The sequence below is a fragment of the Protopterus annectens genome, chromosome 2.part2 (genome assembly GCF_019279795.1).
Source record: "Protopterus annectens isolate FY-2018-M chromosome 2.part2, PAN1.0, whole genome shotgun sequence".
Taxonomy (NCBI): domain Eukaryota; kingdom Metazoa; phylum Chordata; order Ceratodontiformes; family Protopteridae; genus Protopterus; species Protopterus annectens.
This window is the reverse complement of record NC_056730.1, coordinates 1120598551-1120623206: the sequence shown is the minus strand read 5'-3', so window position 1 is coordinate 1120623206 and position 24656 is coordinate 1120598551. Positions and strand designations below refer to the sequence as shown.

Below are 24656 nucleotides of genomic sequence, written 5' to 3'. Positions count from 1 at the left end.
TGTTCTTTACAATGACCTTTAGACATGTTTAAGGTATCATACAGTGACAAAATCTAACTTTGCTAGTTTTTCTTGTAGTTTTTTACTACCATTCTGTGACTTTTTTTACTTTTCGGTTTGGATGTTAATTGGGATATTTTGCAGACACCTTAATGGCTATTGATATCAGATGGGTATAAAGACCCTGTGTTTGTAAAGTGTAGCTAAACAGCATAATGGTCGGCTCCAGATATCTCAGTCTTTACTATTTGTCAGGCCTCACTTTCATTGCATTTTCCAATGGAAACTGTTTAACTACTTGATACTAAGCATCTCCCATCTTGTGTCAGAGCTGCTGCCAAGAAGTCATCTTTATTTACTTCACGTTCTATGTCTTCAATACATACTTCCCTGCACTACTGTCTTACTGTATTCAGTGGGGCAATAAAATCTTCAATCAACTTTCCATATCAAGCATGCTGAATGCCTGATTTAGTATCTGCAGCAACATACAGATGTTCTGCCATTTACTCAAAGTAAATGGAATATCACATGCCAATGATGACAACAGTTCTCATGTTGCAACGTGATGGCATGTTCAGCAGATGTAAAACTACATTTGTAAAGCTTCATAGCAATTGGGAAGATATGGTACATTTTTTTCTGTCCTAATTATACGTATATAGGTTGTTAGCCTTAATGCTAAGGGGCCATCAAGAATCTCAGCCCTGTCACCCAATACTGGTGGGACATTAATGTCACGATTAAGTAAACTTCCCCCATTATGGCATGGGTGAAAGTTTGTTGTCTTCCATTCAGTAGTTCTGATTGGTTTTAATGGTTGCGGTGGAATTTCTCTGCTTGATATATAAAGGCTGCCTATTCTGGAAATGGAGGTACACAGGTTTACATACCAATCATGCTGTTTGGTGTGTTTGATATTCTAATATAGGTTTAAGTCTCCAGAACTTGTGTTTGCTTTAAAATGATTCTATTTAGGGTGGATAAAGTGTTAGAATACTGGGTTGTTCATAAGCAAGGATCACCCCTGAGGAGTCTTTGTGAAATAAAATGTATGGACATAGCTTTCATTCGGTCTAGTGAGGAAATTTGGTTGCATTTTAAGAATGTTTAATTGTTTACTGAGGTACATGCTGAATCAGACATTATATTCAATGATGACCCTAATAAGGAAGGAATCATTAGACTATGGTGGGATAATACAAAGGATATGTTTATAACCAAAGCATTTTCTAACCACCACCGAAGCTAGGGGCTCAGTAAACAGTCTGTTATCAATATAGCCAGCCAAGTTTCTGACTGGCCCAGATTTAAGAGGATTACATATGGGGTTTGTATATTGCCAACAGGGTCTGTGAAATATTTTAACAAAGCATCTTGTGTATTTAAAGCATACATTGCTAAAAAAATGTATTTGTGAAATCATAATTAGGACATGCCATAATTCACATAGTGGCTAGATTAGTGGTTATTTGACTTGCAAATCTGAATACCCTGAAAAGGTAGACACTGAGGCTTTTTAGGTTAAACACAAGAGTCAAATTCAAGATGAAACTAAAACAACATTGTTAAGAAAAGCTCAGCAAGTATATAGTCAGGAGATATTTATATGGAAATATCTATTTTAGTAACGTCTATAAGATTCATACAATTACTAAACTGAGTATTTGCTTTTTGGGATTTTTTTCATAACATCCACTTAATTGTTGTGTTACTTTTACTTAACTGAATTTCACTATTTCAACATACATTATTAATTCACCAAAAAATGACTTAAATTTACTATGGTATTTGAGGTGGCTAATATTACCTTCAGTGGGATTGTTTCCTAGGTTACAACAATGCACATGCCAGCTATGCCATGGAAAGGGACTGTGACTTGCCATGGGCATCCTAGCATCTCTTTCAGGCATATGTTGAAAAAAACAACTTGCACTGCTGTGTGCTGCATGGGAATTACCTGTTTCTGCTACAACATCCACAGCAAAATAAAGTGCAACTGAACTGTCTTTTTATACATAATATCAGAACATCATATGGTGATCTTTCCACATTCCCCAAACTCAGTGTCCCACTTTCCTGCTCCCACCCCAGTAGTCAACTAACCAGACTGTGCCCCCCCCCTTTACAGATTCCTGGATCCGCCACTGGGTACTAGGTTATCTGCCCGAAGGCATTTATAAGCCTAGCCAGAATGTGTTTGCTTTCGCAGCACCCTTAGATTAGTTCTTGTACCTCTGTCCAGCAGACCCACTGAAGTGATCCCCGGGGTAAACTTTCTGTTTCTCATCCACTCTTCAAGGTTTCTGTTGAAGAGGGTTAGCGAGGAGCTCTGCCTAATGTAGATTGGAATCTTGTTCCAAAGCATGGGAAGTGTCTGGGACAGGAATCTATCCCTCCAGCACATCCTATTTATTGTTGTGGTCAGGTTTTGATCCCTAGAGTGTGTGGCTCGAGGGGATATGGTTTTCTTTAGGTGGAACATGTCCATCAATTCTGGGTTGGACATGGCCTTGTATGTCAGGCAGAGATCACCTCTGAGTAGGAGGTATGCAACAGAGTACAGCTGGAGTTTCTTCAGTCGAGCTGCATAGGGCATCTGTTTGAGTTCAGTGATCCTCTTGGTGAGGTACTTCTGTGTTTTTTTCCAGCTGTTGCAGGTGTCTTGTAAGGTACATCCCAAATGGGGCGTTGTACTCTATGATGGGTCTGATGAGTGATGAGTAAAGGGGCACAACGACCTCTTTTGATCTGGATGCAAACCCTTTTGTGATTAGGTGAGCCACATAGAAGGATTTTCTAATGACTTTGGCAATGTGATTATCAAAGGAGAGATTGCTGTCTACTTTGGTCCCCAGATCCCTTATTACGTCTTCCATATTTAGGGAACTACCACCTATGTGGTAGTTTGTGGGTACTTTGTTTTTTCCATAGGGGATGACTATGCACTTTTTGGCATTTAGCTTGAGGCCATGATTTTGACACCAGGTGTCTAACTCAGTGAGACCCTTTTGGATGATGTCTGTGTCAGCCGGAGAGTCAACTATAGCCCCTAGTTTGCAGTCGTCTGTGAACTTGGTCAGCCATAGTCCTCCTGTGCTTGCCTGTACCTCTGAGATCACCTCTGAGTAGGAGGTATGCAACAGAGTACAGCTGGAGTTTCTTCAGTCGAGCCCTGGGGAACGCTAGTTGTAACCGGTTTAGAGTCGGACCTAGATCCCGCAACTCTCACCATGTGAGTTCTGTCCGTGAGCCAGTTGGCAACCCATCTTGTGACATCAGGGTTTATGTTCAGGCTGGTGAGCTTGTCTATAATAGCAGAATGGGGAATGGTGTCAAAGGCCTTTGCGAGGTCTAGGTAGGCTTGTGTACCACCTTTCCCTCGTCTATAGCCTTGGTAACTGTCTCAAAGAAGTCCACCAGGTTTAGGAGGCATGATCTGCCCTTAAAGCCGAACTGGGTAGGGTCCAGTGTTTGGAGGTTCCCAATGTTTCTGTTAATGAGTTCCATGATGATGTGCTCCATAGCCTTGCAGACCAAGCTAGTCAGGCTTATAGGGCGATAGTTCCCAGGGTCTGTTGTGGCTCCACCTTTGTGGAGCGGAATAACTGTTGCTGTGCGCCACTCTATGGGTATGTAGCCTGTGGAGAGGCTAAGTTTGAACAGTTTGTTTAGGTGAGGGGTTAGTTAGTCTTTGAGCTCGTGTAGGACGCAGCCTGGGACACCATCCGGTCCTATTGATGCTGTGTTTTTGGCTTTGGAGCAAGTACGTCAAGTACATAAAACTTTGATATAACGGTTAGGCAGTTTTTTTTTTTAATTAATTGATTAAAGATCAGTGTTTCACCCTGCAAAAGGCAGCCTGGCTTTCTGTCACAGCCAGTCCCACACTCCTCTTATCCACCTTTGTTTTAAAAGTACTAAACAGTTTTTTCTGTCCATTTCTAAAAAGTAAACTCCAAATAAAATCATCCCCTACTGTCTTAGATGTCAGGAGGAAAGCACCTTAACGCTAGGCAAGTCCTCTTTTGGCCTTATCACAGGTGAAAAGTCATTCAGCAAAATTGTCCCTGCTAACTGAAATCATCTTCCAACGCAAGTCTTTCAACTATCTTAGTTCTCACAGTTCAGGATTGAATTTGTACAATACCTAAAAGACATATTCAGGTTAACTGCTTTGTAAACAAAGCATAATGTCCAGTTTCCAACTGTATATACTCCTCCATCTTTTTCATGTATGCACACACAACCCATAATTCCTTAAGATCCATAGCACATAACAGAGGGACTTCCCTCAATTCTAAGTAGGTACATTTAACTTACAGTTCTTTATCCTGGGGTAGTAGTAGTAATAGTAATAGTAGTAGGAGAAGTAGCATTAATAATAGTAGTAGTTATAGTAGTAATAGTAGTAGTACCGCCCCAACACCTTCTGCTCTAATCAGTTAATGACTGCACCCACCCTAATAATTACTAACTTTTCATCTGCTTCTTTCATAACTTTCTACTCTCTGTATCTCTCTCCACCTGTCATGCTGTTTTTCTGTTTCATTTCTTGATTCCAGATATCTCTTGTAGTAACTTTTCTGTAGCAGTATTAGTGCATATATATTAATCCTTGGCACTGTAAATGACTTATTATATTGCTGACTGATAGAAGATTTTAGCCTATTAAAGCTGTAGAACCTAATTTTGTATACTTGTGTATTCACTGCAGGACTGTGTTTTTTTTTTTTTGGTTATTTAGTTTGGAAATTTGTCAGTCAGTTAAACTGTACACATTCATACTGCCTACATACTGTGTACATTTTTGCATCCTAGTTGTGGCTGTGAAGGGTCCAAGAACCATCCTACCCACCTGGATAACAAAGAAGAAATAAACATGAAGAAGTAATAATTACAATATTTCCATTAAAGTCACTTCTTTGTTCATTACTTGTATCTGCTTATAGTTGGAAGTATAATATTTACATATTTGATAGCCAAGATAAACATTGGAATATCAAGTTCTTCACCAGAACTACTTTAGGAGTCTGTTGCTGTTGCATTCATTTTATCAAAATTCAACCTCTGAGACCATCTGCAAAAAGTTAAGAGTGAAACTGGTTTTATATTCAAGATACAATCATGGACTTACTTCCTTTTGCACTCTGATGCAAAGTGATGTTTTATATGAAAGTTTGATGTGATTGGCAGGAGACAAACTGCGTCTTTTTTGATAGCACCACAAATGCTTTGTCTCCTGTTGATAGCATGGAATGATCTGTGGTTGAGTGGGAGAAGAGGAAGAGGAGGCGGGTCGGGATGCAGCCTAGCAGGTGTCACTACCCCAGGTGGGAATTTGTGATTCCCCATCCATTGATTTCAGGGGTTCCTCACAAAGAAAATACAAGGCCGTATGTTGATAGTCTAAAAGCCCTAGCCCTTAACTCTGTCTCCTACTAACTATTAAGGGGTGACCTATGCCTGACCTACAAGGCACTTATAAATCCAGCCCTGATGGAGGTACATATCCGCCCGTCAAACAGCACAAGGGTCACCCAGTCTAGTGATCTAAACTTAGTCAGTGACTCAAACAAAACAGACCAATATGTGTCTTTGAGATTACCTCTTCTTTGGAACAGGTTTCCAATTCACATTATCAGAGCCATTCCCTGGCCTTCTCCAAACACAGTTTGGATCAATGTATGGGGAATTGCAAATTCACACCTGGGGTAGTACCTATGTCCCTTATGGACTGGGGCAGTATGCAAGATACTCAATGCATAGGCACAAATCCATGCCATCCTCTTGCCCCTAGGGCCCATATATTAGCTAAAGTTATGTTACATTGGCTAGACTTTTAAGGGCTCTTAAACCGTTGGCCTAGTAATTTCCTATGAACCTTTTCATGCTAAACCACTGAATGGGCATATGTGAATGAACAGTGAAACGTGCAAACATTTGTTCACATTTTCATTAGGCATTTGGCTGGAAAGGTGAATAGAGGGCGTTCCAGCTACCAACTCCACAACAGTAGAGGTTTGCTGCTTGTGTGTGGAAAACAGGCATTACGTATTGGTAGAAGGAAATGTATTGGTAGATGACTGTGAAGTGGGAGGGGTGTTGTGATAACAGGCAGTGCTCCATGCTACCTTGGAATACTATATGTAAAGTGCAAGGATGATAAGAGTCCAGCCTCAAAAGGTAGATGGAAAATGTTTTTCACTTTTGGGAAAAATGTCAACTGGATTGTAATTTAATCTGCTTATTGTTTGCCTCTTGATAATTATTAACTAAAGAAAATAATAACTATACGTGTAGCCGGGTCTACTTTCATAACACTGAATTTCATAACATTGAGACCAAAAAATCTAAATCCCAAAACACTGAAAATTCAAAACATTGAAAACTCAGAACATTGAAAATGTGCTTCATAACATTGAAAACTACAGTGCATATGTAAACAACATCCTCACCACCTGTAACAATACCTAACTAACAAACATACTTTCTACCATGTTTCTGCAGGGGGGCAAGCCCCCCTACACCCCCCACAACCTCCATAAATTAAATATACCAACTCCAAGATCGCACTACAGTGGAAAAAAGTTAATTTCCTAATCTCACTGTATCACAATCACCATACACTGAGGTAAGAAATTAACTTTTTTCCACTGTAGCGCAATCTTGCCGATGGTATATTTGCTTTACAGGGGGTGTGGGGGGTGCAGGGGGGCTTTCACCCCTGCAGAAACGTAGTAGAAAGTGTGTTTGTTAGATAGGTGGTGTTGTAGGTGGAGGTGATATTATTTACTTGTGCAATGTAGTTTTCGATGTTATGAAGCACACTTTCAATGTAATGAGTTTTCAGTGTTTTGGGTTTTCAATGTTATGGTCTCAATGTTATAAAATTCAACGTTATGAAAAAATTTCAATGTTATGAAGTAGACCTGTGTAGCCGTAGTGGAAATATTATTAAATAAATACATTGATGGGATAAATTATTTAATAGCTTTGATTAATGTTCTTGGCCATCTGACCAAGTACTTTGTTAGCTCAGTTTGCCTAATTGTATAACACCAAACACTTTATTGTCCATGTCTGTATAACTGAAACATAATTATCTGAATTATCAGAAAGTGCATAAAGCACTTGTCACTACATTTGTTTGCAAGTGCTGTGGAGAGCATTACAATCTTTATAACTAAGATTGTCTCAGAGGTCTGTGCATCTCGGAGGAAGGGGATACACACTGAGGTATTCTATGATTGCACATGATATGTATTCCTTCACTTTTGCATTTCCGCTGTTCCAAGAATAGAAGTTATCATCCTCCGTATTTCATCAGGAACCCAGTTTTGTGCTTTATGGGAGTTACAAGTGTTACCATGTGTGTAGTGTGTTTCACACTTGATTCAGAATCAAATCAAGTGGGGAAAGTAGTCTTAAAACCAGCAGTAGTGACTTTGTAAACAATGGTATGTACAGTACCAAAACGCAGTTTGCAAAAGATTGAGAGTTTGTGTGTGTATCTCTATACGAGATGACTGTAAACGTTAATATTCCATGATATTTAAAAAACATAAAGAATCAAAGTGCATGTAAACCCAAGGATTGCTTTCTTAGATTGTTTTCCACAGTTTTAATTTTACTGACTTGAGAAGTTTTAACTGTTCAAATAAATTAACAATAAAACATACAAAAATAAAGTAGAAAAGCAAAACTCATGGTATAATAACAGTTTGTGTATGAGTGTGAATTATGCTGAAATTTGCTCATACTTGGACGTGAAGTTGGGACGCTTGGGCTTCTCCGTTATGAACATGCCAGGTAGCATATCTAAATAACACTGTAATTTTTTTTTTTTATGAGACCCATTGTTCCTACTGCTATTGGAACCACATTGCTCTCATTTCTGCCTGCAAATCCTGGTATTTTATGACTTTGTGCCTCTCTGTACATAAGACACTGTATTCACCAGGTGTAGCAATTTCAATGATCAGTGCTACTTTTGTCTTCTTTTCATGGATTACTATATGTGTTTATTTTGCATCTATTTTTGAACTGTTGGTGAGGGGTGATCTCATGTGACGTACACGTGATGATTCTCTGTAATGCTCCGAGGCTCATGTTTCCAGTGATTTCACTTGTAATGGGTATAGAATATCGGCAGTATGTTGTAGTCAGTGACTAAACAGATCCAGCCAGCAGAACAGAATATTCACATTGTAGGGGCAATGCTTCATCCCCACACAAAGGAAGATTGTCTACACCTTTCTGTATTATAAGACATTTTGACATTGCTGAATGACTTTTTAAGTTACAAAAAGATCAGAAATGAAAATTTCATATATATATATATATATATATATGTGTGTGTGTGTGTGTGTGTGTGTGTGTGTGTGTGTGTGTGTCTACAAAGGATCAAAAAACAAAGCAAACAGATGTTTTTGCAGGGTCTACTGTCATACCATTTACCACTACCTTCTGAGTTTTAGGGGCATTTTATTGGTGCAGTAAGCCCTCTCTGGGTTAGAGTATGCAAGACATAAGACTGCTGCATCCCTTTTCTTATTTTTGAGTTGCTGCTAATTATGCATACCAACTCTGAGATCGCATTACAGTGGGAAAAGAAAAAAAAGAAGTGCTACCGCTACCGAGTCCTGGTGGGGCAAGTTATTTCTCATTCAACTTCAGTCAGGTAGTAAGGAGAAGGCATAAACAGTGGGGTTAAATTGTATATGCCCTAATTTCCACTGTACCACTGTCACATGTTAAAAGGCTGGTACTTTTTGATCAGCTGATATTCAATTAACTGTACCGGTTTTCTCACTCTTGATGAAAAAGACACTTTGAAAGGTTTTTCACCCTGTGTGTGTATGTATGTATGTGTGTGTGTGTGTGTGTGTGTGTGTGTGTATATGTATGTATGTATGTATATATATATATATATATATATATATATATATATATATATACATGTGTGTGTGTGTGTGTATGTGTTATATGTATATAAATATTAAAAAAAAAATGAAAGTTCCATTCAGTCAGCGAGTCAGATTTTTAGTGTCTTGGATCAGCTGATCCTCAGTGAAGCAATTGTACACTCAAGAATACATCTGAGCCCCCTTTCTCTCAATGTATTTTTTCTATCATATAACATCTGCAGTTGTCCTCAAGTACAGGAACTGAAGTACATTTTATTTATTTTATTTAGTTGCAATTTGTTAACCGGGATAGTCCACTGGGCCAGATTGAGCCCTTTTTCAGTGGAGGCCCGGAGAGAAAAGCTCCATGTGAAAACATATACAAAGGTACAGACAAAAACAATTACAAAAACAATGTTTAAAGAAATGATGCAATGTACTATTGCTTATGAAATTTACAGAGTATTATGACTGTAAAAACACTGGAGATAATACAATTTAGTTTGAGATAGCAATAATGTTTTTTTAGGTTGTCAAAGTTATAGGAAAAAAGAAGTAGTAGGAGATAAAAGAGTAGGGAGAAAGTGAGAAAGGGTAGGGTCAGAGTGAGGAGGAGAGTAGGAGAAGGAATACAAGATGGAGGTGGAGTGGAAAGTGGAAGGTGTGGGGTATAGATTAGGAGGGGTGGGAGCAGGAACATTCCCAACTGGAAGAGAGGTAAGAATGAGGCAAGGTTTTGAAGGTAGAGGGGGGTTGTGTTGTTCGAGTGTGGGGAGGAAGGGAGTTCCATTTCCGTGCTAGGGAGTAAGACATTAGGAGTTGGCCAGGAGTGCGTAATGATTTATATACTTTTAGAAGGTTTTGATTGTTAGATCTGAGGGATCTGTCAGGAAGATGCATAGTGAAGGTAACAGCTAGAGAAGGGCAGTGTGAGGGTTTGAAAATGAGTTTGTGGGCAGTGGAGATTTGAATAAAAGAGAGAGTGGAGAAGCTGTAGCCAATTTTAAGAGTGTAGAGAGTTGCAGTGATGTGAAGATGATTTGGCGCCTCTGGCAAACTTTGCAATTTTATTGTAGTAGGATGCCAGTTTAGCTTTGAGAGAGGCTTGGAGATTGGTAAGGATGGCAGCGCCATACATAAGACAGGGGAGAAGATAGGTTGTGGAGAGAGTATGCTTTGAGGAGGGGGTCAGAAAGCAACTTTGGTGGTAAAGCATACCAAGCTTCTGGTGAGATTTTTTAATGCTAGTTTGAAGATGTGTATCAAACTTGAGTTCATTAATAATGACTCTGAGAAGCTTGGTATGGGAGACTAGTTCACTTGGAGTTCTATTATGACTTGTTATGATGGAGTTTTTATCTATTCTGGTGTTTTTTTGTAAGGGTGAATATCATAATTTTGGACTTGGATGGATTAAGAGCTAGATGATTGTTAAGCATCCAAGTCCGGTACTAAAAAAGGCTGCCTGAATAGCATGCAGGAGAGAGGGGAGAGATGGAGCAGAGGAGATGATAGCTGAGTCGTCAGCATATTGGACGAGTTTAGTATTGGGTATGCAAAGACAGAAATTGTATATAAAGATGTTGAAAAGTAAAGGACCCAGTACTGAGCCTTGAGGAACACCTGTAAGGATGTCTAAATAGGTGGAGGTCGAGTTCTTCCATTTAACAGCCTGTTGCCTATTTGTGAGGTAGCTTGAGAACCAGTTGATGGTTAAAGGAGAGAGACTGAGGTTAGACAGCTTTTCTAGTAGTAAGGAGTGGGAGATGGTATCAAAGGCCATGGATAAGTCTAAGAAAAGGGAGGATACTATGTTATCGGAGTCAAGTGCTTGCTTGATACTGTCAAGGAATGAAAGGAGTGTTGGTACTGTGGCCTGGTCTAAAGCCATGTTGTGTTGGGGTTAGGAGATGGTTGTCTAGAAGGTGAGGTAATAGTTGAAGGTGAATGTATTTTTCAAGTATTTTAGAGATAGGGGAGAGTATGGCTATGGGGTGGAAATTGGAGATGTCAGTGTTATTACCTCCTTTGTATAGAGGAATGATGAAGGCCTTTTTCCAGAGGAGGGGCACATAGGACTCTTGGATGGACAGGTTAATTAATATGCTGATATGGAGAGCAATGCTGTCAGCAGCTAGTTTAAGGTGGTGGGAAGGTAAGTTATTAGGGGCATTAGAACAAGATTTTAATTTGTAAAGAAGTTTTTTATAGTGTTTATGGGGATAGATTTAAGAGAGAAAGTAGGGGGAAAGTAGTATTTGTGGTGGAGGGAGAGAGTTGTAAAGGGGTAGACGAGGGTGGTGGAGATGGGTTTTTGGAAAATTGTGTGGTTACTTTGGTTACTGAGTTTATAAAGAAAGAGTTAAAGTTGGAGGCTATGAGGTGGTCAAGTTAATTTGGGTCAGGGCAAGGATTGTCTTTTGTACCAGGGCTTAGGAGAGTGGAAATACTGCTCCAAAATTTTTGGGGGTTAGTTTTATGATTGTTTTTGAGCGGAGAGTACTAAGATTTTCGATCGTAGGCAATTTGTTTTTTTAACTAAATTTCTGAGTTGTTTGAATTCTATAAGAGAGTTTGGTGTTTTAGATTTTTGGTGACGTTTCCATAGTTTACCTCGGGTGTACATGAACTTAATGGTATCTTTAGAAAGCCAAGAGGCTGTTTTGGATTTTACTCTTTTAGTTCTGGGAGGGGGGGGGCAAAAGGGCTGCCATGATGGTGCAGTGGTTAGCATTGCCGCCTCACAGCAAGAGGTTCTCCGGTTCGATCCTTGGCTGGGGTGCCTTCTGTGCGGAGTCTGCATGTCCACCTTGTGGTCATGTGGGTTTCCTCCGGGTGCTCTGATTTCCTCCCACATCCCAAAGACATGCTGTAGGTGGATTGGACACTCTAATTTGGCCCTAGGCATGAGTGCGTGCGTGTGTGTGCCTTCTGTGGAAGGATGGGTGCCGGGCTGGCAACTCAACACTGTAAAACTCCACTGTCAATCATGATCAGACAGGTGATCCGCTGTGGTGACCCCTAACCAGGAAAAGCCGAAAGAAGTAGTAGTAGTTTTGGGCGGGTAAAACTATTGAGTATTTTATTGAAGGAGGAGTTGAAATATGCAACAGCGTTGTCTAGATGAAGGTTTTTCAGGGGGTTCCAGTTTATTTGTCTTAGGGTGTTAGAGAAAGTTTGAGGATTGAAGTTAGTAAGGGTATGGGTGCAGATATAGTTATGCTGAAGGTGTAGGGGGGAGGGACAGCGGAGTGCGAATGCTGGGAAATGATTGCAAAGTGAGTCAGGAAGAGTGCCACTGTCAGTGATATTGTTGGGATGGGAAACTAGTATCCAGTCAAGGATAGAGCCTGAGGAGATATCTTTGCTGGGATGGGTGGGAGAGTTAACTAATTGAGAAAAAAAAACATATAGGTTTATATTATTGGGAGAAGAGACTGAGTGGATGGACTCCCAGCTGATGTTAACGTCCCCTAGGATAATTGTTTCCATTGGAAATATTAGATGAAATCCAAAAAAGGATGTCTTCGAGTATTGGACTATTGTTACCTGTTGGGATGTAAATGATAACCATCAGTATGTTTTTATGATTATTAATCTTTAGGAGGGCCAGGGTTAGTTCAGCTGTAGAAAATTCAGGTATGGGGATGGTGTAGGGAATGACTGTGAGAGAAAAGGAGAAAAGTAAAGCAACTCCACCTCCTTTTTTATGAGTTCTGTCATTTCTGATGATTTTGTAGTTGGGAGGAGTGATATCAGAGTGATTTTGTAGTTGGGAGGAGTGATATCAGAGTCTTTTAGGTGGGGCCTGAGCCAAGTTTCAGAGATGGTTAGGATATCAGGGTGGTAGTGGGAGAGCCAAGCATGGAAGCTAGGTATCTTGTTACAGTGGCTTTGGGCAATGATAGTGGTAAATAGGAGAGACTTACAGGGAGAGGATAGTGGGGATGGGGGAGAGTTGTAATTAAGATGGGCTGGAGGTCCAGGGTTGGGGTGAATATCACTTGAAAGAAGGATAGAGATTTGCTCAAGTATTAAGGACAGTAGGAGGAGTGGATTTTTGGATTTTGGGAGGGGGGCAGGGGAGAGAGTTGTGTGGGGGGCATGGGAGAAGTAGGAAAAAATGCAGTTGGGGGTCAGAAAGTGTGTTTTGTGCAAGAGGAGGGTTGTTGAAGTGGTATAGATAGGGGGAGATGTAGTCAAAGTAGAGGGGTTCTTGTTTGTGGAGAGAGGTGGTGATGTGATAGGCAGGGGAGTAGGTATAATTTGGGAGATATGTGAGGTGGAGAAGAAGACAAATGAGGGTTAGAAGAAGAGTTAAGAATAGTGTTGTAAGAGAGGGGTTGTGCATGGTAGTATGAAGATTATAGTGAGGATGGATAATAAGGGAGGTGTAGTAATGTTTGGAAGAGAGAGGTGTGTAGCTGTAAAGATTCAAGGGGGTGGAGGGGCCTATATTACAATTGGGTGTGCTGAGAAGGAATGAATTGATGGGAAGAGATAGGGGTGTGGGGAGGGAGGGTGTGCTGGGATTGGTGGGAATGTGGAGAGGGCATGGCTGTATTGCTATAAATGTAGAGGTAGTGGGGGTGGGTGGGGAATGGGGGCAGGGTAGGGGAGCGGACTGAGCCCAAGGGAAGCAAGGGTGAATGGAGTGGGGTAGAACCAGATTTGAGACTGGTAAAACAATGGAGAGGAGGCCCACAGAAAACTATTGGTTGAGGTAAGTTGTTACACAATGTAAGCAAGCCCAATGTGTATGTAGAACTAAAATGGGTCTTTTCTATCAAGGTTTTGCAAAAGAAACAAGTGGGAGTTTGAAATAGGTGTTGTTATTGTCAGAAGGCCACTGTAGTGGCGTGTGACACACTGGGATAGTAAGAGGAGGGGAAAACTGGAGGTCTAGAGGGAAGTACTGACTTGGAGTAAAGGGTGGTGAAGGGGGGGTACAGACATATACTAACAGTGGCGACTGCAGCCCCGTTGCATGTGCATGCTACAAATGTAACACTATAGCCAAATGAAACAATTTCAGGAAGTTTAATTACAGTCAGTAGTTACTGAACAAATGATAAAACCCTTTGCAGGAGCACAACCTGCATTGCTTGGAAGCACTGCCGCTATTGGAGACGGTCCATTTCAGTGGTTTTTGAGGTGACTTCTACTAGCTACTTTAGCATTGTTTGGATAGTCAGACAGCTGAAGAGAAACAAAGTATTATAGTCATCTGGTAGACTTTTGCGAATATAACCCTATTGCATGACAGTTACTTCTCAGCTTTAACCTTTGGCACTTGTAGGGCAATTTCTGATTTTAGTAAACAGCATTCTATCTAGTCTGGTATTGTATAACTGTAGTTAGATAATGACCTGTAGATTTATTTATTTGCTTGCTTGTTTGTTTGCTAATTGTTTGTGTACTGGAAAGGTCTGACTCAGTTGAGATTAGCCCCTTTTCAGCAGGGGCCAGGGGAGAAAAGCTCAGTGTGCATGTTTCATGACTGTGTAAATCACTTAACAATCCATAGCATCATCTTGAAAAAACAAGCACTTGTGTCTGGTGACTACTTGTTTGTCAAACTAATGAGTAAGTAGTTAAGAAAATAAATCTTGCCAAATGATAGGATATGGCACATTTTAACAATACATTGTAAATCAGGCTTTGTAGACACACACATCCAGATTGCCTTTTAAAAAGTACTGAGTATCCATTTCATTGTCCTTTTGTTTTCAGATCTGCAGCCTCATGAGAGGTGGAATCGCAGAACGTGGCGGAGTGAGGGTTGGCCATCGGATCATTGAAATCAATGCACAGAGCGTAGTTGCCACACCCCATGAGAAGATCGTTCACATTCTCTCTAATGCTGTAGGAGAGGTAGATCTGAGACCTTAACCATGTTGCCATTCTAATAAGATGTGTTTATTTTGTTAACACCTGATCTTTCCAGAATAATTGGTGTATCTCAGAAGATGCATGTTTTCAAAACTGGATATTTTTATATTTGTACACACAGGATGATGTGTTTAAACATAGTGGTGCTGAAAACCTGAGAGAGTTTTTTTTTTAATCTATTATACAGCAAGGATGAGTGCATTACCCACGATAGCGTATTGCCTGTCTAGTACTGATGTAAAAAAATAAGCATGGATACCTTCTTTGTAGATTAATCCTAATATCCTGGCCCAGCTTCAGTCTAAATGTTTCTGCACACCATGCACATGCCAAAAATCATGCTTCCTTTTTTTTGTATTTTAAGGTCTGCCTGGTTGTATATGGTATTAGGGAACGCCCCCCATTGTGTCTAGTTGAACTTAATTATGCTTTTATGGAGCTGTAGTGGTTCATTTGATGATCTAATTTGACTCAGTAGTTGGAATTCAGTTACACATATGAGGTAAAGGGAAGGACTTTGGTTGATGTCTGCCATTAGGTGGCTGCAAGTCATTTTCGAACACATAGACCTTGCTTGTATTGTGCACATTTGTATATTCATGATGACTGTATTTCATCCAGCATTTTTTGCAGGAGTAATGGTAAGGTTTCAATTCTCCCCACGTCTTGTGAAGTTGAGTGTTAGTTTTTATTTTGTGAAATGAAACAGTTGTAAGATTGTATTCTAAGTCAACTAGATAATAAAAATAAGTAAGTAAGAAGGTTAATGGGTCAAAAGAAGCAGCATATCACCTTACTGAATGTGCATGACAGCTTGTTATGAACTAATCCATTCATTTCATATTACTGGAGCCTAATATGCATCTAGGCAATAGCTGTGCAGTAGCATCTCCTGGTTCTGATAATGTGGTGTAGCTGCAGACCATTCCTAGATTTTGCAGATGAATTCTGAGCTGCTGTTAACCCACATGTGGCTGAACTGACTAACAGCTCTAGTATTTATTTATTTTTATGTGACTATGTCATGCCTGCATCCCCTGTCACCTAATTTGTGCTTCCTCAACAGGCAGGCTTTTCAGTGTTCCCAATCCTGATGATTCAGTCTGCTGTCATACCATTTATCACCACCTTCTGAGATTTAGGGGCATTTTATTGGTACAGTAAGCCCTCCCCATGTTAGAGTATGCAAGACATGAAACTGCTATATCCTTTTTTTTTATTTTTCTTATCTTTGGGTTGCTGCATATCAGGTGTCAAAATAAACTTACCTCAGTTCAGATACCCTGTCCTGTAAGTAATTCCACTAGTTGTCACTCCTTTTATTTGCAGCTCCCTGCCTTTATCTTTGATCTCTTAAACCCAGCTTTTGTCACGTGATAAGATTGGTTTTGGGTACATTATGGTCTGGCCTACAGCTTCAGATTTTATACATGCAGACTTGTACTACAAAGTAATGCTTTATGGTACCTCCATTATATATTTTAAGATCTTTTTTGGACTCATTTACCTCTGTTATCCAGACCATCTAGCCTTCCAGGCCCCATGTATATCTTGCTTGTTCCCCTCCACTTTTCTTATGACTTGCAGGTTGGGCAAGGAGTAGTCAGGAGAAGTACATACACTAAAACTGAACCACTAAAATGTTGAAAACAGGTGCTGCAGATTTATGGAAGTTTTTCGCATTGGTCTTGATGATATAGAGCAGATGTATTTTGAAAACTAGATGAAGGTGATTAAAACCCATCTTCTTAATTGCAGCCTGACTGGTATACACAGGTCCCAGACATCTATGGGATCCCCTCTTAAACTGCCAAGAAACTTCACTGTTATAATCAGATGTTATTGGCTTGCTGATAACATACTAGGAGACGTTAGCATTTCAGATAGCGATTGCTAAACTTGAGAGACTGTTAACTTTACAGACAGTCGTGTGTTAGACAAACCAGAAGTAGAATACTGATTGCTGTAACCGTACGTTTTAGTGTAGAAAGCAGGCCAAACATTATCCTAACCATAAATGGTATAAGGAGCAAATCAGTCATTAGTGTGACTAGAGTTACTAACGAGGTGCTATCAGCCTGCTGAGGTAACTGCTGTTTACTGTGTAGAGTCACACTGAACGTGAGTCTACAAAGTGTGCTGTATGCTGAAATTAAGAGGTGTAACTTCCCCACCACCAGAGCCCCCAGACACAGACACTGTGCACATGTGACTGTGGATGATTGTCAGACTGGTTTTTACTCAGAGCCCCCCCCCCCCCCACACACACACACTTTTTATGTAGTGTTCAAAAGTGTGGTCAATTATTGGGTGTAATGTGGGGCTGCTGGTCACTTCCCCAAGTGAAAAAAGACCACAATTATCTCTGCCCCCCTTAAAATCAGATAATTTCCGTTAAGTTGCATAGTCTTCACCATAGGGACATAAATGCCATATGCACCTGCAGATCATGAGTTCATCATTTTCTCCCAACAAGATGTGAGCAGATGCTGCTCAATCTCTCCTGCCCCCCCCCCCCCAACTTCTCCATTAGAAGTTATGGTATTTGAACCCATGTCATTTAGTTAATAGTCAATTTTTGGTAAATGGTAGTAGATTGGGATAACTTGGAAGTTTGGCAAACCTTAGCACAGCCCATAGACAGTACGGTATAATATTGTTTTACCATGTTCTGTAATACACTAAAATAACAATGTCTGATACTGGTTTCAAAACACACCAATTTATACTTTACCTGTCTGATGTTCCTCTCCTGGTAACAATTAGTGCTTACCGTAACTTCTAAGGGATAACTAGACCAACATGAGACACTAACTATGGTTATAACAACTAGTAGCATAATTTGACTACTTTTGTTTAAGATGCATTTTAAATGATTCCTCTGTGTTGGACGAGCACAGGTTGGCTGATGCCCCTCCCTGCTGATCTGATTAATGACAGTCTACTTTGATGTCTGCTGTGTCAATGCCTGTTCTTTTGATGGTGTAAACTACTGTAAGTGAATGAAGGAAATGAAAAAAATGTTGCCTGTTTTATCTGTGGAAGAATGCTTAACAGAAGACTTTTTTTTGTCCTCCTAGATTCATATGAAGACCATGCCAGCAGCTATGTACAGGCTGCTAACAGCTCAGGAACAGCCTGTCTACATCTGAGGCGAGAAGATAATCCCTTATACAGTGTGCATGGAGGGCTTGCCTCTTCATCTGTGGTTGTGTTCATAGTGATGCATTTTCATGTCTGTCAGATCTCCCTTGAGGTGTGTTGTGCATAACATTTTCATTCGACTTCTTATGTCTCTCACAAGTAAAGCATTGCATAATCAGACACATGGTCAGGGGGTGCAGGATGAGGAGAAAGGAGAATCACCCACAGAGTTACTTACTTTTGTCCTATATATTATGGTGTCCCATCCAGCATTGGTTCTGTGCCTTACACCTGTTGCTTGCTGGGATACGCTGTGGCTTCCCATGATCCTGAATAGAATAAAATGGGTAGTAGAAATTGAATGCATTTTTAATGTGTTTATTTTTTCAAGGAGCACTGCCCAGTAAAATGTTTACCATGGTATGAGAATGTTTTCATTTGCACTGTGTGGTATTTGTGGAAAATGGTGGTTTGCCACATCGCTAAAGCAGCATTTGTTGAATGGTGTGTGTGTGTGTGTGTGTGTGTCTGTCTGTCTGTGTGTGTGTGTGTGTGTGTGTCTCTGTGTCTGTGTGTGTGTGTGTGTGTGTGTGTGTGTGTGTGTGTGTGTGTCTGTGTGTGTGTGTGTGCGTGTGCGTGTCTGTGTGTCTCTGTGTGTGTGCGTGTGTGTGGATTTCCTAGAGCAGAGGTACAATAACCATGGAGTTAAGTAAGCCTGCACTACTACTACATGGAAATTGCTGAGGAGACTTGCACTGACATAAAAAAAAACAAAAAAACTGTTTCAGATGTGGCAGATTGCATTATTACATTTTTTATTTTGATTAAACGACATTAAATGAATGCTGGTTCAGTTATATGATGATATGCAGCTATATAGAAAAACTTAAGTAGTTTATGGAAGAGCTTATCTCATTCAGTACCACATTTATACATCATAGCATTTAATTGTATAATTTTCATTTATAATGGCCACTGCTTAAAGGTTAATTGGTTAACAGTTCTGCAGTACAAAACATCAAGTAAGGTTTATTTTATTTCATTTCTTGATCATATTCCCTTTTAATAATCAGATATTATGTTGCAGTTTCTGTCCCTTTGCTTTACTTAATATGGAAGGGTCAGTATGTGCCTAACTAATGAATGTTTCCAGGGCTTAAAACCAACAAGGACCATACTCATTCATTCAGTTTTCAACATTTTCATTCTTCTCAGGGTTACATGGAGTCAGAGTATGTCCCAGCAAGTAGCAGACGCATAGCTTGGAACAAATTCTGGACAGGATGCCACTCCATCATAGGATGTGCACACATACTCACCCACATCATACACACCTGTGGACAGTTTAGCCAGTTCAGTCTGTCAGCATAACTTTGGCATATAGGAGGAAATGAAATTCCCCAGTGGAAACCTGCAGGGATATAGGGTGGTCATGCAGACTGCACATAAAAAGCACCACAGCTGGGAATCGAACTGGAGATGCAAGCACTGTGAGGCAACGATCTGAACTGCAGCACCACTTTACTACCCTAACTACATTTCCATTAGTGTTTGCTATACTTAGCACGTTAAGTCTTTATAAGTGCTTAACAGTGTAGCAAATTGTTTACATTCCTTTATAAGCTAATATTGAGAAAATACTCTCTAGGTTTGCTCCAGCTAACATGGTTTACAATTGAATTCTTATTTATTTTTATTTGATACCTCATTCACATCACCACAAAAAAATGGCAGAGAAGAGGATTTTTTGTAGGCATTAAGAAAAATGAACACTGGTTGTTTAGAAAATAATAAATGCAAAAAAAAAAATCAGAATCTGAAACAATTTAGTTAAGATTTCATTTATTTTCTGTTTCCTGTTTCTTTTTTCTTACTAAGAACAGCTGGGTCGAAAGAGGGTCATGTCCTTTGGGCTGTTCTGTAGTCTCCTGTGACAGATTGCTTAATCTAGCATTCAGGTTTCAGGTTTCTTATTTGTAACATGACCTGCACACTAACAAACTGTGATGTCTTAAACAGAACTGTGAGAGTGAGGCATAGAGGTCACATTAGGATGATTTTGAGATAATGCTCCATGGAAAGGTCTGCAGTAAAATGCTGGTGAAAATTACAGAAGATGTGCTAAACGAGAAAAATCTAAAGGATGCATATGTACATTGTTAAATATATTAAATATGTTAAATGACTGCCTGCTTGAACTTTTCACACACTGATCATGTGCTCTTAGTCTGACAGTATGTTGGCACTGACACTGTTGTTTGTTAACATGTTACCAGTTTCATGAAGCTGATACAGTGATTAGAGCATTTCCTAGTGCAAGAAGGTAACCTTTCTGACACTTCATGAATTGACATTACCACAATTAAACAACATGAGAATAGCAACAGTTTCATTCACAGCACTTAGTAGCAGTGTAGAGAAGCCAAGTGTGTATGGATTGATTTTTAAACCGTGCTACATGTTGCTGCACATAATGGAACATTCAGAAACATAAAAGATATGTATATTATGTTATGTTTTTCCATGTTTTACTGTAAAGCACTTTATATGAGTAAAGTATAATGTTTTGTTACTTCTAGTAAGTTAGCTAGTCTGGTATTAATAAAAAGTAGTGTGAAGGACATCATTTCTCCCCGGTGTTAAAACAAACTCTGGCACAGAATGTGAAAGAGCCTTTCGAAAAGCATACACCTTGCATTCCTACAGTTGTCTTCTGTCATATAATGCAACTTTTGAGTCCAAATGAGCCAATTATAATGTTGGATAGGTTTGGGAACACCAAATAATGCCCCTCTGTTTGTGTGCACGTGTGGGTGCGTGCATGCGTGTGTGCACATTTGTTTTACATCTATGTCATGTTATGTCACTGTACTGTTATACCTTTAATTTTACTTTAGTTTTGTTACTATGTATGTAATCCAGGCTGAGCCTGCAAATGGTCAGATTTTATCAGTGCTATTTCTCTGTGTAATGACCACACATTGCTGTTCATTGTGTTGAAGAATGCACATCACTCAGCCTGTGGTCTTTTACTTCATATTCAGCAGAAGAGTGTATTCATTTTCAGAAGTTCACAACCTTTGTTCCACACATACACACACGTATGCACATATGCACATACAATAGAAATGTTATATATCCCCACCGTTGAAAGCTGAATGCAACTTTATATTGTTTTGAGACTTAACCCTCACAATGTAAGTCATTTAAAATTAAAAAAAAAACTCTCACAATGTAAGTCATTTAAAATAAAAAAAACTCTCACAATGTAAGTCATTTAAAATAAAAAAAAACTCTCACAATGTAAGTCATTTAAAATAAAAATGCACACAACAGTTTTGGAACTTGATTGTTCTCGAAAAAGTAAATATTTTAAAATAGAAGCACATATGCAGTACTTATGCTGTCTACCTGAAACACACACAAACACACTATGCTTTGCATAAGTCAGACAGCATTGTTTTGATCTAGCCTCACCCTTTATACAGTGTCCATGTAGTAGCCTATGACATTAGTCTTTGCTTTATTATTTGTAACATCACTGTATATTAATTTCCCTGGAATTCAGAAGAAAGATCAATGTTTGCTCTGATTACCCAGTACAGGTTGGTCAGTTAGGGAGATGGTGACAAAAAGGCAATTCAAAGACCGGTATGGCCACAATGAGTAAGACCTCATTATTGGCTCATTAGCATTTGTATGAAGCGCACAATAGTGTTGTCAGACATGACCATGCTTATATTCTCCCTAGTGGCTCACACATTGAGTTAGCAAAGGAACCCCTTATACACACACACCCACACATTTACATACTGAAGCACACAAGCACACACACTCCAAGACATATACACCAACTTCCAGTCATCAACAAACAAGCCCCACCAGCACAATCAGTCAGTCTTATGAAAATGCTTACCTACGTACATGCACTAGCATGCACGCACACACACACACACACGCATATATATATATATATATATATATATATATATATATATATATATATATATATATATATATATATATATATATATATATATGTGTGTGTGTGTATATATATATATATATATATATATATATATATATATATATATATATATATATATATATTCTCAATCCTTTACCTAACTCCTCTAGTGTGACCGCCCAGGCAGAAATACACACACATACACACACATTCGTGCAGCTTCATTCATGCCTGTGCTGATATGGGTCCACACACTAACAGTCCTCTCACCTTTATGTCTTCACTGAACTTACTTGCACCTAGAGTACTACCATATAAGTGACTGGATGACCACTGTGTTTTTACGGCAGTCACTTTTTCCTGCTTAGAGTAAAGTTTTACTTGGCCAGACAATTCTCTGCATTGCTCAGCCAAGCAAATTGGAATCCTTGGAAATTTCTGGGGGAGAGCACATGAGTTATTAGGATTTAGCTGGACTTCCACATTAGCACATAGCTATGCTCACAAGACCACCCTCCCACAATGGAAAAACTTCAGCAGTAGTGGTGTCTGAATTTGAAAGGCTTAACATGATAGGAAAACTTTCAGCAGAAGGCTTCCCACCATGCTAAGCCTTCCTGAATCCTAGCCACAGTCTTGTGTCCTTTGTATACTTAGTTGTATTGTTGAATCTTGACTGTATGTATGTTAAAGTGTGTGTGTGGGTGTGCGTGCACGCACATATGCACAGAAACTCAATTTTATACAGTGTGTGTAGGTTAAAAAAGTGCTAATATTTATTTTCATATATAGACGGTACAGCAGATAATCTCACTAGTGGCAGAATAGAGCCGTGTAATTAGTGATGGCTTCTGTAGCCTCTAGTATCACATAGACATAAACTCAAACACATTACAGCTGATACAGGTATGTACTGCTTACGAAGCAGACCGCAGTAGTTCATTGCATGCAAAATAGTGATATTCCTTCATTGCCATATGAGCTTCCAAGATCTGTCGTTGTGGCTTATGCATAGCTTTCTGTACGTTGCAGCTCATTGACAAAGGTAAGAACATTGAGCCACGGTGAGTCATTAGGATGATTTGTGCTTCTGATGCATGCACTTTTTCAGTGTTTAGTCATTCGCAGTATTATAGAATGGCTGTAAAATCAGGAATAGTTGTAGGTAGGATGTCTACCTGTTTTAGTTATAAATGGAACATTTTGGTTATTGTATTTGTTTCCCTCTATTGATTTTGTTCCCTGTCTTGAAATATTTTGCAAAGGATATCATTTCAGTTTGGGTGCTTTGCCTTACCAAGTTGTTTGTATATGTGAATACAAATACAGATGTATATTACATAGTGGATTATGTCCCCTGTAATGACATTGGTTTTAGAGTAATGATGGATATCAACACAGGTTTGCAGCTAAAATAGTCAGTGTTGCATTCCGTTTATCTAGCTTGGAGGTAACAGTCTGCTGATATATTTATTTAGTTTACATAATCTAAAACAAGAAACACAGCTCTGGTGCAGTATGCAGTCTATCTGTATCAATCTTGATACATAAGCCTACATAGTGCTTTCTGAGACAGACACCTGCACTGGAATGTTGCTTTATAATATGTCTTTAGTGAAAAACAATGATTATGGCTGGATGAAATCACAAAGCCTTGCGTAGTGTTCAGATGTGATATATGCTACGTTACCCATTTTATCACCTGTTTTGTTAGTAAAGTATTTAATTGAAAACAAGTATAAAAATCATTTTAGCCTTGTTAACACTGAAGTAAAACTACAATTAGAGTAGAATAATTCAGATTCTGTCCTTGTACAGACTGCACAGCAGCTTTTGCCTGTATTTACAGGACTTATTTTTTTTGCATTTCTTTTTGGCTTCCCCACAGTTGACCATATGCTGACCCCCCCCCCCATGCTAATGTTAATCCATGTCTGTGGCTGGCTGGAAAGGGTTTTCTTCTAATTCACTACCCACCCTGTGTGAGCCAAGTAGCACTGTGAGGGTGGAACATGCAATGGCCATCTGCACTGAACCACCCTCACTTCCACAAAGGACTGATGTCAGCAGGATAAGCTGACCACCTTCAGGCAGCACTATTGAGTTTATTTCTCTGGTTTTCTCAGTTTGCCCAAAGTGCATGCATCTCCCTCGACCCCCCTGTATTGGCATGTCCATCCATCCTGCCTATATCACCAAGTGCTTGTGACACTATTTGAACCCAAGTTGCCAGGACCATAGTCAGCTTTATCCGTCTACACAACTGGTGTTAACTTACAGAGTTTAGATACGTTTTACTGCTGCTTTGAGTTTATAATGCTGTCGTTTGTTTTGCATTTGTAGTATGTTATATCAAAAGTTTCAGCAACATTAAATTGTAATCAGCAACAAAACTTGCCTGTGTATTTACAAAGACTTTGAAGATTCATTTGCTGGTCCTTTTGTGAAAGTTAATATAGAGAGCAACTCCCGAATTGTCTTTTCATGAAACTTAAAAAGAGGTCTTGATAGTCTCACTATAGCTTTTAGAACAGGAAAGCGGTCTTAAGATGTGCAGAACACTGACATATTCCTTCTACTTAAAACTTAGTTTTACCAAAGAAATATGTTTATAAACTGAAAGTTTAAGTCAGGCATGCATCCTGTCAGTTATATTCATTTCTTCAACTTAGAATATGTAACATTTGAAACTTACTGTAATAAAACGTCTTATACCTTGGGTATAAGCAAAGTGTTGTGGTTGC

At 39.4% G+C, this 24656-nt stretch overlaps 1 protein-coding gene across 8 annotated transcripts in view; it reads left to right on the top strand.

Moving 5' to 3' along the window:
• The window catches only part of APBA1 (amyloid beta precursor protein binding family A member 1), a 1810703-nt gene extending 1792396 nt beyond the window's left edge, over positions 1 to 18307 (top strand). For all 8 annotated transcript variants that reach the window (XM_044064359.1, XM_044064355.1, XM_044064360.1 and 5 more), the window contains 2 exons: positions 14643 to 14783; positions 17882 to 18307. In XM_044064359.1, coding sequence (XP_043920294.1) covers positions 14643 to 14783; positions 17882 to 17953 — 213 coding nt within the window. In that variant the 3' untranslated portion in view covers positions 17954 to 18307. The remainder of the gene's footprint in view (positions 1 to 14642; positions 14784 to 17881) is intronic.
• Positions 18308 to 24656: the final 6349 nt, after the last annotated feature.